The 16,201-nt window shown below is 51.9% G+C and overlaps 2 protein-coding genes across 2 annotated transcripts in view; one reads left to right on the forward strand and one right to left on the reverse strand.

Moving 5' to 3' along the window:
• Positions 1-1,568: 1,568 nt before the first annotated feature.
• On the forward strand, positions 1,569-8,201 carry B3GAT1 (beta-1,3-glucuronyltransferase 1). Its single transcript, XM_004379307.3, has 4 exons — positions 1,569-1,710; positions 5,740-6,245; positions 6,934-7,230; positions 8,115-8,201. The coding sequence occupies exons 1-4, from the start codon at positions 1,599-1,601 to the stop codon at positions 8,199-8,201; spliced, it is 1,002 nt and encodes a 333-aa protein (XP_004379364.1). The 5' UTR covers positions 1,569-1,598.
• A 6,612-nt stretch (positions 8,202-14,813) lies between these two features.
• Positions 14,814-16,201, reverse strand: part of GLB1L2 (galactosidase beta 1 like 2) — a 59,164-nt gene continuing 57,776 nt past the window's right edge. The window contains exons 18-20 of the mRNA XM_023734025.1: positions 16,042-16,153; positions 15,477-15,593; positions 14,814-14,900 (exon numbers count right to left, since the gene is read on the reverse strand). Coding sequence (XP_023589793.1) covers positions 14,814-14,900; positions 15,477-15,593; positions 16,042-16,153 — 316 coding nt within the window. The remainder of the gene's footprint in view (positions 14,901-15,476; positions 15,594-16,041; positions 16,154-16,201) is intronic.

A 16,201-nucleotide genomic window follows, 5' to 3' on the forward strand; every position in this document is an offset into this window, starting at 1 on the left:
TGCCTCTGCCATTGGTTTGACCTCTAGGGTGACATTTAGCCCTGCTGATCACCCATTTCAGTGAGCTAGCCAGGCTTGTGCACCATCTGCTGACAAGGGCACTCTGGAGACAGAAGAGGCCTTTGATGGTAAGGGGGGATGCTGGCTGACCTCAGAAACAACAATGCTGTTTTCAAGGGAGACAATACCTAGTTCATTCACAAGGTGTCAGAACAATTTGGAGAGAAGACCAGACAACCAGAGGAAAGTACACTATTTCTAATTCTGCGAGACCAGAAGTCCTCTTCACCAAGGATAGGAGGACGCCCTATTCGGGCTGGGCAAGTGCGTGGCCTCTGCTCGGACCTGGGGATATGAGCACTTCGGGGCAGGCAGTGCTGCTGTGAGCACCCCCCCATCTCCCCCCCAGCACACACACTCTGCCCCTCACACAGAGCTCAGCACCCAAGTAGAAGGAAGGAGGAGGGGGGTATAATGTGACAGTCCTCATGGTGGCCATGAGAGATGCCCCACCTTGTGGTCGCTCTGCCTGCCCTCTGGACCCTTGTCACATGAAGTAACAATTCAGGAGATGCCCCTGCAGAGCTTCTGCAGGGCCAAATGGAAATGTGAATCAGGTTCATGTTCCTCATGGAGGGAGTACCTACCCTGGAGCCCTGCTGCCGCCACCAGGCTTGAGTGCTGTTTCCACACGATGTGGTCACCCTCCAGGGCCAGCTCTTCCTCTGGGTGACCCAAACTCCAGCATCTGGCATGTGGTCCTCCACAGAGCAATGTCCAAGGAGGGATGCTCATGGTGTTTCCTCCCAGGACCCACTCCTAAGGCATCTCCTTTGTCCTCAGGAGACTCACCCTAGCTCTGATCCCTTTATCCAGGCTCTAGAGAAACCAGTCTGGGCCAAAGGGCTTTATGGGCATTAGCTCATCTAGTCCTGAGAACTACTTTGTAAAGTAGGAACTGATGTTACCTCACTTTATAGATGAGGAAACTGTGGCACAGAGAGTTGATATAACTTAGTCCAAGGTCACACAGCTTGTTGGTGGCAGAATTGTGACTTCAGCCAGGGCCATGTGTCTCCAAGGTCTGCATCCTTAGCCCCTACACACAGTGACTTTCATAGGTGTGCCTGTGCCATGCCCATGGTGAGGCAGGCTCAGTCACCCAGCCGGCAGACAGACAGGGTCCTGGAGAGATGGACCATCAAGGCTCCCTCATGACAGCCCTGCTCCTGTATGCCCCAGCACAGGCCAGCCCTTCCTGGCATCCCTCACCCATGCCCAGGTCCCTGGCTATGCTCTTCTTCTCTCTCTTGCAGGTATCCACCTCCCAGGGTTCCTGACCTCACCCCTGACGGCCACCTCTCCTCAGACTCCAGCCAGGCTGGACTCTCCAAACCTGCTTCCGCAATGGGTGGGTTGTGAGCGCGGGTAAGATATGCTAGCCAACATTTCGGCTTCTCTGTCGTCTCTGTGCCTGGCTGGACTGGCCCATTCCTTTTCTTTTCTCCCCTGTGCTGCTGCCACCCCTGCTGCTGCCCCTCTCCTGACCTTGCCGCCACTCAGGTAATGAGGAGCTGTGGGCCCAGCCAGCCTTGGAGATGCCGAAGAGACGGGACATCCTTGCCATCATCCTCATCGTGCTGCCCTGGACGCTGCTCATCACTGTCTGGCACCAGAGCACCATTGCACCCCTGCTCACTGTGCACAAGGGTGAGCCCTGTCCCTGTCTCCAGCAGCTTCCATGATGGGAACAACAACAGCTAACATCGCAGGCACTTTTCTTTTAAACCACTAAGCAGTTCTGCTGAGTCCTGTAGGGCCACTATGAGTTGGAATCAACTCAATGGCAACAGGGTTTAAGCAGTTAGGAAGAATTTCAAGGATCATCCAAGCCAGTGATCTTACTCTTTTTAAGGTCTCAGACCCCGTAGAGACTCTGATGAAACTTCCACACACAGACACATACAGAGACACAGACAGGTACATATAAAGACACAGACACACAGAGAAACACACCACAGACACACAGCACACACCACAGACACATACAGAGACACAGACAGGCACATACAGAGACACAGACACACAGAGAGACACAGATACATACAGCTATACACAGAGACACACAAATATCACAGACACACACAAACACACCGCAGAGACACACCACAGACACAGACACACCACAGACACAGAGACACAGGCACATATAAAGGCACACACAGAGACACAGACACAGACATACACAGAGACACACAGATACCACAGATAAAACAGAAACATACCACAGACACAGAGACACACCACAGACACAGAGACACAGACAGGCACATATAAAGACACAGACACACACAGAGACACAGACACACCACAGACATACGGAGAAACACACCATAGACACACAGAGACATACCACAGACACATACAGAGACACACCACAGACACAGAGACACAGACAGGCACATACAGAGACACAGACACACCACAGACATGCGGAGAAACACACCATAGACACACAGAGACATACCACAGACACACAGAGACACTACAGACACACATACACACAGACATACACACAGAGACACACCACAGAGACATAGACACACACATGCACCATCTTCTCTCTTGTTTGGGAAACCTGGTCTAACCTAGCAGAAACAGGCCTGGAGAAAGGAAAAGCCCTGCAGAGTCCACAAAACTGAAAGCTCTGAGCCCACCAGGCTGCCTCTCCCTCTGCACACCCAGGCTCCCTAAACCCCACCCCTCCATCTGGCCCTCACACAGTCTAGGCCCCAATTCCTTAGTCTTTAGTATCACCTCCTCTTCTGCTCCTCCCCCTACATACATGCACAGGCTCGATCCTTAGGGCAGCCATTCCCACTTAGAAGTGTGCATCATCTTAACCTGGGACACTTGATAGAATACAGAAGTGAGATCCTTTCTCAGAGAGAGACAGTGGGCCTGGGGAAGGGCCTGTATATCACCTGTCACCCCAAGTGATGCTAACGCAACTGGTGTCCAAGAGCCACCGCGTTCCCTGGGTTCCTCCCACAGTCAGACGGCACGGCCTGCTCACCCTCAGGGTGCTTGAGCCTCAGAGAGGCAGCGCCTAACTAGAGGTGGCTGAGCCCCCACCCACTGCTGGGCCTTTACAGCGTCGGCCTCTGACAACACCCTGTCTGCCTCCTCCAGCCCCCTCTGGGCTCTTGTCATTCTAGCATTATCATCACCAGATAAACACATTATTCCACAGGAGGTGGAACTACCGACTTCTACACATGTGTATTATGCTGTTGATTACATTCCTGGCAGACTCCTGAGTCAGAGACTGCAGGCTGCACTGCTGGGCACTGCAGTTACTACCCAAGCATGGCACTTGGCATTCCTGGTCTCCCTGTGGCAAGCCAGTGTGGGCCTGCCAAGGGGAGTAAATGGAAGCTGCAGCTCTGTGATTTGGGGCAGCTGGACAGACTTCATGACTCCTAGGTCACAGGCACCCAGCCAGGGGAGCAGAGTAGAGAGCGGACAGTGGTGGAGTCCTGATCCACAGGGACTTCCACAGGGGGCAGCAGGCCACCTGTTTGGGGTGATTTGGGAGGGGGGAGGCAGAAGGCTGGGTAGAATGGCTCTAAAGCTTGTTCTCAGTTCTCAGTTTCCAAAACTTTACTGACCACAGGGTAACTTTATTCTGCATCCTCATCAGAACCCCTGCACCCCCTCCCCTCCTCCCTCAACTTTGTTCTTCTTTCACAGTTTGACCCAAAACTCCTCCCACTGCCTCTCAGCCTCACACCTCCCAGCACACACCTGGGGGCTGGTGATGGGCTCTGAGCGAGTACGCCTGCATCCTGCACCCATTCGCCTGTGAGCTCCCTAGAGCAGAAGCAGGTCTTCTTCCGGGTCATCTGCATCTCCTCCCAGAAACCAGCCTTAGGCTTCACAAGGCACCCCCGCATACCCCATATACGACTGATGAGAGTGGGGGAATGCAGGGAAGATGTTAGACTGACTAGTGCACAGTCCTGCCCAGTATTGTACCTTAAACCCTCTCGTGCACATTGTTCCTTTTATCCTCCCTGTAGTCTCATGAAGTCATCAGGAAGTAGGGCTGGCTACCCTCCTTCTATAGATGAAGAAATGATAGTAACTGGGCAGGCAGTGTTCTGAGCCCATTAATCTACATAATAACTCTATAAATTAGATGCTATTATTAGCACCATTTTATAGCTGCAGAAATTGAGGCAACAGAAGTTAAGTAACTTACTCAAGTTCATTTAGTTAGTAAGTGACAGAACCAGGGTCTGAGCCTAGGCATTTGTATTCCAAAGCCCAACAACCTCTAGCTGAGATACTGTGAGAATAGGGAGGGTCACATAGTAGGTTAGTGTCTGAGTGTTTCAAACAGAAGAAAGTCACTTGGATGCAAGGGGTGCATTAAAAACAAGAGTACCAGTGACCCTGGTTTCTCTTCTTGATAGGACTACTAGGTTTACCACTGAGGAAAATGTCCAGGATGTAAGGAAAAACCTAATGGCAGTTAGAGCTGCCCCAGTCGGAGCAGGCTGCTCCAGGGAGTAATATGTGCACATCCCCTCTCCCCCAAGGCTGTGTTTCTATAAGACAAGGTCTTCATGACAACTGTGGGGTGAAGATGATGAAAGGGGGCTGGATAGTGGGGCAGTTAGGTTCAGGTAGTACAGGTAGGCTCCCAGATGGTGGAATGAAAGTGCAGATCAGGAGAGTGACAGAAAACTAGCAGAAGAGTGAAAATAGGTCTCCACCCTGTCCTTTGCGTTATACCAAAATGCAAGAATAGCTAAAATCGGGAACTACAGATGCAGGATTTGAAATTATCCTAAACAATGAACACTATGGGCAAAATCCACTGGAATAAATGCAGTAGTTAAATATAAAGATCTACACGAACATTCAAAGACTCAATTGCCTAAGGCCAGATGGGAATGGCCCTGCTTGACTAGAGGGGTTGTGAAGAAATACGGGGCTCACGGCAAGCTCCTTAGAAGTCAACAGTATGCTGCAGCCACATAAACCCACTCCTGAAGGATTGGCCTGACAGCTTCTAACGCAAGGAGAGGGTGGTCCTACTCAGGGGCAGATTAACCAGTAAACAAGGTATCCATGGGTTTGTCTTTATTTACTAATCTGTAGTGCACAATTTCACACGAGTTTCACCACATCTTTGTGGTGAAAATAGGTAACATTGTACACTGCAGATTAGTAAATAAAGACAATTAAGTCCTGTGTACCTTGCTTATTGGGTAATCCATCTCTGGTCCATTGCTCTCCACTGGCCTGAACCTGTGAAGAGCAGCACCATGGGCTGTGGGCCCGTGAGGAGGGCACTAGGCTGGTAAGGGTCTGGACACTTCGACATGTATAAATCCCATACACTTAGGAACCAAGGATGCAGTCGTGGAATATGGGCAGCTGGGTTCAGATAGCTACAGGGCTGTCAACTGTGAGAAGAGGCAAGAGGCCATTTCTGTGTCATTCTTTCCGGAGTCAGAACTTGGAAAATTCCCAGGAGAACTACAGGGGCGTACATCCCAACTTAACCCCAGACACTTCGAGCTGAAGGCAAGGCCTAATGGCATGCACGCAGAGATACAGGGGCGCAGGCAGCAGGGAAGGGAGGGATCCCTTTATGTATCCAGGCAGGGCCAGAACCTAGGCCCAGCATTCCCTCCTCCACACCATACTGTCTCCCCACTTCCGCAGATGATGGGAGTGACGCCCGGCGCAATGCACCAGGCACAGACCCCAGGGAATACTGCATGTCCGACCGCGACATCGTGGAGGTGGTGCGGACTGAGTATGTGTACACGCGGCCCCCGCCATGGTCGGACACACTGCCCACAATCCACGTGGTCACGCCCACCTACAGTCGCCCAGTGCAGAAGGCTGAGCTGACGCGCATGGCCAACACGCTGCTGCACGTGCCCAACCTGCACTGGCTGGTGGTGGAGGATGCGCCCCGACGCACACCGCTGACAGCGCACCTGCTGCGTGACACGGGCCTCAACTACACACATCTGCACGTGGAGACGCCCCACAACTACAAGCTGCGCGGTGACGCCCGTGACCCGCGCATCCCTCGCGGCACCATGCAGCGCAACCTGGCGCTGCGCTGGCTGCGCGAGACCTTCCCCCGCAACTCCAGCCAGCCCGGTGTGGTCTACTTCGCAGACGACGACAACACCTACAGTCTGGAGCTCTTCGAGGAGGTGGGACAGGGGCTGAGGGTGGCGCGCGGGTGGATCACAGGGCAAGAGGGCCGACAGAGGGAGAGTCACCAGAGGTTTGAGGATATGGACACAGGGGCCTGAGGCGGCAGGGAAGTGGGCGGTTCACCCACTGAGAACTCGAGGTCTGTGTTCTGGGTGGGGCATTGTAGGTGTGGGTAGGCAGAAACCAGGGGATAGAGGGTTGCCATGCTGGGGGTCAGGGCAGTTGGGAGAGAAGAAAGGAAGAGATGGAGGAAAGCTCCCACTTATTAGGGAAGAAAGGTGGTGTCTGAATTTCCTAAGTCCATATTCCTGGTCTGAGAGGTATTGGCTGGATAAGGGCTTTGGGTGGGGTCATTCCATACAGCTACTGGAAACCTCTGGTGAACAACAGCTTGGGCTTCCTTCCGGTTTCTGGGCATGGTAGCCAGAGGTGGAGCAGGGAGTTGCTCAGACTCTAAATGGTAAGATGAGAGGGTTGGCAGCAAAAGAGAGGATCAGGCAGCAGGGCTATGTGAAGAAGAGGAGACCGGCTGGTCCGAGGGGCCAGGTCCTGCACAGCCTAGGGCAGGTCCTCTGCAGACGCTGTCTGGCGTCCACAGACAAGAGCAGGACTGGATGTCCCTGAGTGTGGGGACCGACAGCCCCGTCAGGGCTCACCCTGACCAGTGAGTGCTTTGATTCGTAGATGCGAAGCACCAGGAGGGTGTCTGTGTGGCCAGTGGCCTTCGTGGGTGGCCTCCGGTATGAGGCCCCGAGAGTAAATGGAGCAGGGAAGGTGGTCGGCTGGAAGACAGTGTTCGACCCCCACCGACCGTTTGCCATAGACATGGCTGGATTTGCCATCAACCTTCGGCTTATCCTGCAGCGAAGCCAGGCCTACTTCAAACTGCGTGGTGTCAAAGGGGGCTACCAGGAAAGCAGTCTCCTTCGAGAACTTGTCACCCTAAGTGACCTGGAGCCCAAGGCAGCCAACTGCACCAAGGTAGGTTGGCTCCTCAACAGAACTGGCCACCATAGTGCAAGCGTGTCCAAACCTATCAAAACCCACCTTACAGATAAAACCAAAACAAAAAACAAAAAAACAAAACCTGTTGCCATCAAGTGGATTCAGACTCATAGCCAACCTATAGGACAGAGTAGAACTGCCCCATAGGGTTTCCAAGGTGCAGCTGGTGGATTTAAACTGTCGACCTTTTGGTTAGCAGCCAAGCTCTTAGCCACTGTGCCACCAGGGCTCCCCTTAGTGGCTCCCCTTATAGATAAGGGAGGAAGAACTAAAGGCCTCAAAATGGCCTTGCAAATAAGAACCAGCCTAGAGACATACCTTCCTAAAGTGCCCTCCACCAAGAGAGGACTTTATCACCTGTAAGGCAGCCATTCCAAAGTCAGGTGGGGAGATGTGCAGAGGGCCGTGATCAGTGAGTCATAACCAAGGACCAAGCCTCCTCCCTCAAAATAGCTGTGCTCCATGACCTTCCTGCCACATAAAAACACACACACATACACACGCACACTACTTTTAGTTGCGACTTCTCAGGCTAGGGCCAGGGCTGTCACTTGGCTGAGCTGAAGGGTCCTGAAGATTCTCTCTCTCCCTAGAGAGACCCATCAAGAAACCCAGGGTAGGAAATCTTGGAACCTGCTTCTCTATTTTCTGTAGCTCTAGATTTTCCTGTTTCTAGCAGATATTTTGAATGCATCCCATGCACAAATAGCAAGAATGAGGGGGTAGGCAGAAATAAAGAACAATCAAGAAAACTTGACAGAAAAGGGCCGGGTCGGGGAGAAATGCTTGCGGGGTATGGGAGGGAGAGGGGGGCAGGACAAGGCCAGGATCTGCCTGTTCTGCCATGTCTCTGCACACAGATCCTGGTGTGGCACACACGGACAGAGAAGCCAGTGCTGGTGAACGAGGGAAAGAAAGGCTTTACCGACCCTGGTGTAGAGATCTGACCACGGGGACAGGTATGAGGAGATGAGGGTGGGTTTAACCAGCAGGACGACACAGGTGGTCACAGGACTCGGCATCCATCTCCCAGAGGCTCTCCTCATGATCTTTCCATTGTGGGAGAACAGGAAAAGGCAAGGCAAGCAAGAGGCCAGCTGAAGGCTCCCGCCTGGTGCCTCAAAAATTCAGCAGGTGCTGACTTTCTCCTACACAGCCAGGTCCTTCTGTCCCCAGACACCTGGGATGGTGTCACCTTCCAAACACCTTCTCACAGCAACTTATTATTACTGTGATTCTGGCAATCCCAAGGAACCTCTACTTAGACTCTCACTTTCCCAGGTTCTGCCTTCCCAAGTCTGCCTCTTCCCCTTTGGATTCTTGCCTTTGATTGTATTGCTGGAACAAGGACCATGGACACACTGCTTGCCACCTTATCAAGTGTGTCCATGGTGTCCTCAGATCCCAGTCCTGCCACTTTTACCTGTTTGACTTTACTTAACTCCTCTGGGCCACAGCTTCCTCATCTGTAAAATGGGCTGTGGGGAACACTGAGACCAGTGTTACATAACAAGTCCTATGTAAATATTGCTATTTTTATTTGATTCTTTAAAACTCTCTTGAAGTAGGTCAGAGCTTCTGTCTGCATTGTAAAGATGTTCAGAGAAGTTAACTGACTTGTCTAAGACTACACATTGAACAATTCACAAAGCCAGGGTTTTTCTATGGGCTTTTTGAATAACCTCACCTTGCCTCTTGAAAGCACCCTTACTTCTGACTTACTATTCTAGGTTATGCCAGACAGGGGTGGAGCTCAGACAGTAGGACACACTCTGTCCCTCAGGCCCTGGAGTTAACAACAGCTTTTGTATCGTATTTGCAATTTTCCTTCCCTCAGGGGACCGCAAGCTGTCACTCTTTTGTCCCCTGAACATAAAACTCACCTTTGCCAGTTCCACTGAAAATGCATCAGTACAAAGTCCCACCCCCTGCCTCCCACCTCCACTGGGCCCCTGGGAAAGTCCTTCCCAGTCACTCTCAGTGAAGTGCCACAGAAGACCCTGGGGGTTGGCTTGCAGTGCTCCTGGTGACCTGTGGTCAGGGGCTGGGCCCGGCTGGCTGTTCCTTGCTCTGCTCCTACATTCTCATGCCTCACCACTTCCTCTCCCTCCATAGGAGCCTCCTTCTCAGACCTTGTTCTTGGCCTGCCGCCCTCTGCCACGGCTGATGGTCCCTCCAAGGCTAATTCTTAAGGAATCGCCATCACCTTCCTAAGTTGGGAGCTTCAGAGAAAGCCCAGCCCATGCCAGGAATAAGGACAGATAACTTAAAGCACAGAAACCCCAGACCTGTTGTTCTCTACCATCCGACATGACCAAGGGCCTGAGAGACCACAGAGATGGGGAGTGTGGTTACACGCCTGAAGAGGCCCTGCCCTCACAGCCTGCGAATGACGCTGCTGCAGCTCTTGCCCAAATGATGGGGGCTGAGGGGTGGGCACACTTAGCCCTCCTTGCTCCTGTTCCAGGTCCAGTGGCCATGCTGCACCTCAGCCAGGGAACTCTGAAGACAGCAGAGCAGCCACCAGGCAAAGTGAATGCCCACTCCCACCTCAATGGTCTTTCTGAGGGCCGCTCCCCAAGCAGACATACCTCCTGATTTTCCTTTGGTTCATGTTTACAGAACTGGCTGTCTGGGATCCCAACAGGCTCTGCATGGGGGCTTCGTGTACCTCAGGCTGGGGTGGGGGCAGAAGCCCTTCCTCTGGCCCCATGTCCCCAAGCCTTCTCCTCCAGCACCAGGAAGGAGGTGGGTACTAGAGCCAGCACAGGTCACTGATGGGACCTGGACCAAGAAACCACATGACCTACTGTCCACAACACTGCCTCCCCACACCCCGGGCTCTGACAGCCCCTGCCCACCTGGAGTGGAGAAGACCAGGCCCAGCTGAGCTTTCCTGCGGAGCTCTCATAGAACCTCAGACAAGGAAGGGGAGTCTCTTCCAGCCTGCAGAAGGGGGGAGGGGGGGCGGGGGGCAGTGTCCACAGTTCCTACCCAGTCCCTTGTTAGCAGAAAGGTTTAGGAAGAAGGAGCAGACTAGGGGAAAGGAGACTTGAGCACACTGCTTTGGAAATCACTGTTTTAAACACAAACTATGAAAAAAAGAAAAAGTCACTTCTCCCTGCATGGGGAGCATCCAGAGTAAGCCCACCTCCTCCCCAGCTCCCCCCACCCCTGCAGACAAGGAGTAATGACCAAGGTGACCAGTGCTCGAGCCCCACCACCAACTCACTGTCTCCTGGGCTTCCCCCTTCCACTGGTCCTGGTTTTCTCACTAGGGTGGCGCCCTCTGGTGGTCACTGCGTTTGTGATCTTGAAAGTTGGAAGCACAATGTTCCTCCCAAGTGAAGGGAAGGACCCTACTGAAGAGGTGTTAATTTTTTAACTGCTAACAGCCTTCACTCTATTTAAACTCACAGGATAGGTCTGAAGGCCATTTGGAGCCCACTCTTGGGTGGGTAGAGCTCAGCCCAGCAGAATGGCTATTTTGAAATTTCATTTCCCACAGTACTGATGGAGCCATCTGATGGCGATCAGACCCCAGACCCGTGCCCCTTGCAGAGTTTCCCTGACCTCTCACACTTCCCACAGCTGCTTTGGAATAAACCCCTTGAGATCAAACAAGCGGCATGGAGAGAGGGAGGAAAGCTGCGCAGGCAGCCACTGACCCATGAGTCTGTGCCGAGGGCCCCTGAGCCTCCAGCATAGCGGAACCAGCCCTGAATGCCCAGGCAGCTTGGCTGGCCTTGGGCAACCTTCTTAGCCAAAAACCCAGGGCTCACTTTCAGGAAACTGATTACAAACAACAAAATGGGACATTGTTTTTTAATTTTTTTTAAAAAGACTTTTTTTTCAAATGCTAGTTCATTTGTTTTCCCCTATTATCATCTTTTAGCTGCATGTATATTTATTTATAATTATAACCCTGGTGGACTGCAACCTTCACCTGTGCTGGGAATGAGCTGGTTATAAATCGGAAGAACTGGGCCCATGACTATGATTTGTTTTCCAGGCCCAGTCTATCTCCTCCTCATCACAGGCCCTACCCTAGAGAAGGGGTGCTGGGGATGAGGAGCACCAGGAACACAGCCTGGGTAGAGGGGCCTATGCGCTTGCATCTCTGGTCTCTTCTAACTTGACTATTTGTTTCAAAATTAAACGTCAAATACAGTTTTTAACAGTCCTGAGCCTCTTCAGCCCTGTCTTATTTTAGTCTCATTTATTAATTTAACCAGCAAGCAAATATTTATCAGGTGCCTACTATGAATCAGACAAGATTCTAGGAGCTAGAATTTAAAAAAAAAAAAAAGTTGCCATAGAGTCCATTCTGACTCATGGCAACTCCATATGTGTTAGAGTAGAACTAAACTGCATTCCATAGGGTTTTCAGTGGCTATAATCTTACAGAAGTAGATCACCAGGCCTTTTTTCCATGATGCCACTGGGTGGATCTGAACTGCCAACCTTTAGTAGCAGAGCACAAACCATTTGCACCACCTAGGGAGCTAGGAGCTAGCATACAGTCATGAAAATACAAAGTATTTGCCTCCATGGAGTTTACATTCTAAAGAGAAGACAGACAATAAATCTATAGTATTTCAGATGTGATCTGTTTTTGTTCTAAGAAGCAGCAGCAGAGTAGGAGGACAGAGTGTAGGGTTAGGAAAGGAGCTGATACTCCCTATAGGGCAGTCAGAAATGCCTCACTGATAAGGTGACATTTGAACAGAGTGACAGCCAGACATGCAGCTTTGTGGCTTGGCGTGTTCTGGGAAGAGAGCTCTCCCCGATGTGGGAGAGGGCTTGGCATGTTTAAAGATCAGCACAAATGCCAATGTGGCTGCAACTGAGTGGGCAGTGAGGAGAGGCAGTGGTGGGAGGTGAGGTGAGATGTAGGGGAGGGGCAGACGGTGCTGCCCTAGGAAACAGCGTAATTATTTTGGTTTTTACTAAGTGAAACGGGAAGCCATTGGAGGGTTTGGAGCAGAGGACTGACAAGATATAACTGACCTTTTAAAAGAGCCAATCTACTTCCTGCACTGACAGCAGTGGAAGGGAGGCATGTGGCAATGGCAATAATCCGGCACGATGTGGTGGTGGACTGGGCCAGAGCAGAGCACTGGGCAGAGAGAAGGGCTAGGTTCTGGGTATATTTAAAAATAGAGCTAGAAGGATGTGCTGATGGATCAGGTGTGAAATACAAGAAAGTAGTCTGAGAAATAGGAAGAACAGAATTGCCATTTCGCAATATGGGCAGCATGCAGGAGGGATAACACAGGAAATCAGGCAATCAGTTTTATTGCCAATCAAACATCTGAAGTAGAGGGGGTGAGCAGACAGCTGTAGTGACCTGGAGACAAACACTGGGGAGTACCAGGGTAAAGGCTGTTTGTTGGCCTGGAGATGGCCTGCAGTGTGTGTGGACCAAGGCCTGGGACACCCTGGGGTTAGGAGGTGGGATCATCAAGAAACCACAATGAGGTCACAAAGTGGGGAAGATCCAGAACTCTGGAGTACAATCTCTGCCACAGGGTGCTTTGATAGTGATGCTGCAGGTAGTCTGACAGATGGGAGGACAAGAATAATAAGTTGGGGCAAAAGGACCTCGCTTTACGAAAAGTGCCAATGCATCCCTGCTCAGATTTTCATAAAAGAACAATCCAAGGTATACTTCACTGTGCAGTTAAAGGACTCATTGTAAGATTCCTTTAAATACCAGCTCCCTGTCACACTCCCCAACAGAAGCCAAATTGCCTACACCCTTGTAGCAGCGCGCTTCATGGAAAACGAGGCACAGCTGTGCTTCCCCCAGCCCTGGCGGGCCCGGTAGCCCTGGTCTCACTGACATTTTGGCTCTGTGCTTTCAGTTCCAAGGCAGCTCAGGAAGAGGTGGTGAGTTTGGGCAAAATTGGGGAGTCTGCCCCACCTTGCTCCCTGGCATCATCCAAGACCTTCACTTTGATAGTAAGCCTCATTTCTCTACCCCATGTGAGACATCTGGGCCAGCTATGTGACTGACTGTCCTGGATGTCACTCAGTGCTTGACCCTTGTGGCTGAATGCCACATACATTTCCCCAGAGGGGACTCCTTTCCTCAGCAAAACAGGGGTGAAGCCTCTGGGACTCTGAAGGCCTTATAGCCCACTCTACCCTGCCAGATCTTTTATAGAGCTGCTGTGGGCACAGGCCTGGGCTAGGGGTCTGTTACTGGACTTTGACTATCACTGAAGATCATTTGTTTCTGGCAATAGAAGTCAGTGTAGTCTGTGCAGAAAAGCTCACTACTGGAGCTAACTTAGCTCTTGACTGTCCAACACGTTCCTGTCCCCCTCCCCCCAGCACCTAGAATGAATTTGTATCTGACCTCTCCTGCTCCAGGGGCACCTCCAATCCACAGTAGCACTGCAAGGGGAGTTGAAGTTAGGAGGGCATTGCACACCAGGAACATGGGTCATCCACTAACGGGGTAGTCAGTTTCTGGATACGTGAGCACCAGCTGGGCTAAATGTCTACCCCAACTGCCTTCTCCTCTGGCTAATAGCAGCACAGACAAGATCAAAGACATGTCACCAAAGAAGGCTTGGCTAACTCTATTACTTTATTGCAATTCAGAACAAAGAACCTGCACCAACCCACTGGACTTAATTCCCAGAAAGAGCACCTCAACCTTGGAATATGGTGATGATTGTGAAGAAGGCTGTCTCTTCCTCCCAAGCTGTTTGGTTACAGGAGGCAGAAGAGGAGACAGAAGCTGGTGGACAGGCCCAACTAGGCCCTCAGGCCATGGTTACCCCAACATTCCCAGGGGTCATGGGGGTTGAGTGTCATGGGGGCTCAGAAGGGGGGGTCATTCCTGTTAGGATCTGTATTTCCTCCTCAGTTTATGCTTCATGTATTCTCATTGAGCAAAGCTGGAAAGACTCTCTCATCAGGAAAAGAAGTGGCTGGGTATTTCGTCTCTCTGAGGCTCTGGTTTGTCCTGTCAGAGCAGAGTGGGAACAAGGAGAAAACGTGTGTACCTCTCAAACAGTATGTCCTCCAGAACCCCAGGGAAGATGGAGGGGGTTGTGAAGAAGAAACAAAGTAAGCATGGGTGTGATGCCCACCCTCTCCCCCTTTCCTCTAACAAATGGCCTCAGGCCCACCATCTCAGGACAGAAGAGGGGCCACGAGAGGGTGGCAAAGCCCAGTTGAGAAGTCTCCATCAAAGGAACATATCTGTGTTAGCTGTGATTTCCTGTGAAAGGGGCTTATGCCCAACTCATTTCCGTGCTCTTTTTTGCAGCTCGGCATTCACCACATGTGATCTCATTTAAGTCCCCAGGCCCAGAGGCACATTATTCTGTCTTCACCCAGAAGATGAGGAGTCAGGAAGGTCCCCCTCGCCTCACCCCTCTTATTCAGTCCTCCAAGGTGCAGGGTCTAGAGTGGACGCAACAGACTGAGGTGGAGCCACTCAGCTCCGAGGCAGCTACTTGAGGATGCTATCCTGCATGGGAGGGTGTGAAAGAGCAGCCCTCCGCCCTCCGGTCAGCAAGAGGATGGCAGGGGTGGGCCGCTCAGTTAATGTACTGGTTCCTGCCTAGGTGGGGTGTTTCCATGGACTGTATCACTGGGCCTGCCATCTTCTCCTCGAACACAATGACCTGGGAAAGAGAGCATGCTGCGGTATGACGGCAGCTGATCTTGGTTCTGACAAAGCCAGGTGAGAGGAGCAGCACGGCAGTGGCTGGAGGGAGCCTTGGCTGTAGGGATTGAAGAAAAGGGCCAGGGGGCTGGGCTGGAAGGGACAGGGACCAAGAGTTCATCTGCACTGAGGAAGATGGAAGAAGAGCTGGAGCATCTGCCTGCTTACCTGCCCTAACCAGCCTTTAGAGCCAGCAACTAAAGGGCCCACAAACACATTCTGATACCCAAGAGGGCAGCCATGAGAAGGGGCCATTCAGAGCAGACTAAGCTTCTGACTAGGGTTTTCCCCACAAACACCAATCCAGAAGAAGCTGAGGCCTCGCTTTTAGAAACACATCTCTGTGCCCAGGATAGCTGCAGCCTCTCTTCCTGGCTTGGGAGCCGAAGGGAAGGGGTGTAGTCTTGACACATCCTGGGGCCACCGAGTCATTTGTGCCACTAGGCCTGCCAACTTACAGGATTCTCCCCTATGTCTATGGGAAAGCAGGCCTCAGGGTCATAGGCAAGGGAAAGGAGGCTAGACATGTTCTCACCTGGTTGATACCTGGGTCCAGCCAGGCCCCTGGGAGGTAGAGGGTCTCCTGGGGTCCAATGTTCCAGTATCGTCCAAGATTTAGGCCATTGATGAATACAACCCCCTTTTCCCAGCCCTTTGGGCAGAGTAGGGTAGAGAAGGCATCAGTCAACCACAAAAGCTACCAAATATAACATCACACAGGAAGGCAGAGGCACAGTCACATGCCACACATCTCTCTTTTCCAGGACACCGAGGGGAGTGAGGCTTTGACAGCCATGAGGGGTAATGGTGGGGTTCTTCTACCTCCTGTTCCCATTAGCCCCAAGCCCCTGAGGCATGGTGCCCAAGCTCAGACTGGAAGTAGGGACTTGGACCCTGAGAAGCAGCCCCACCAGGTGCTCTGCATTGAGCCCTTCCCACCCTGGGAGGTCCCAGTTTTCAGAGAGGGCAATGTAGACGCAGAAAGGGCTCTGGCAGATGCTACTGAGGGTGCCAGTCGAGGCCAAGCACAGGAGGCTTTTAGTTAAGAGTCCTTGTTGGGGAGATAGGAGAGCCAGGGCAGGGAAGGGTGGCTTACAAACCTCCAGCTTCAGAAAGGTGTCAGAAGGAGAGGGACCAACTGACAAGCCACCCAAGAAGAAAGCAGGGAATGTAGGTACTTCTGGGACAGTGCTCCATTTGTTGATGGTGAACCTGAAGGTGGAATGGGGACACAAAAGGGAGGAAGGCACTCTTTGCAGT

Source organism: Trichechus manatus, unplaced genomic scaffold (assembly GCF_000243295.1).
Source record: "Trichechus manatus latirostris isolate Lorelei unplaced genomic scaffold, TriManLat1.0 scaffold00064, whole genome shotgun sequence".
Taxonomy (NCBI): Eukaryota; Metazoa; Chordata; class Mammalia; order Sirenia; family Trichechidae; genus Trichechus; species Trichechus manatus.

Excerpts from the sequence above, each read along its gene's own strand:
- B3GAT1 (XM_004379307.3), top strand. The coding sequence starts at position 1,599 with ATGCCGAAGAGACGGGACATCCTTGCCATCATCCTCATCGTGCTGCCC. Across the intron at positions 1,711-5,739 it reads CCTGCTCACTGTGCACAAGG|ATGATGGGAGTGACGCCCGG; the intron begins GTGAGCCCTGTC and ends CCACTTCCGCAG. Across the intron at positions 7,231-8,114 it reads AGGCAGCCAACTGCACCAAG|ATCCTGGTGTGGCACACACG; the intron begins GTAGGTTGGCTC and ends CTCTGCACACAG.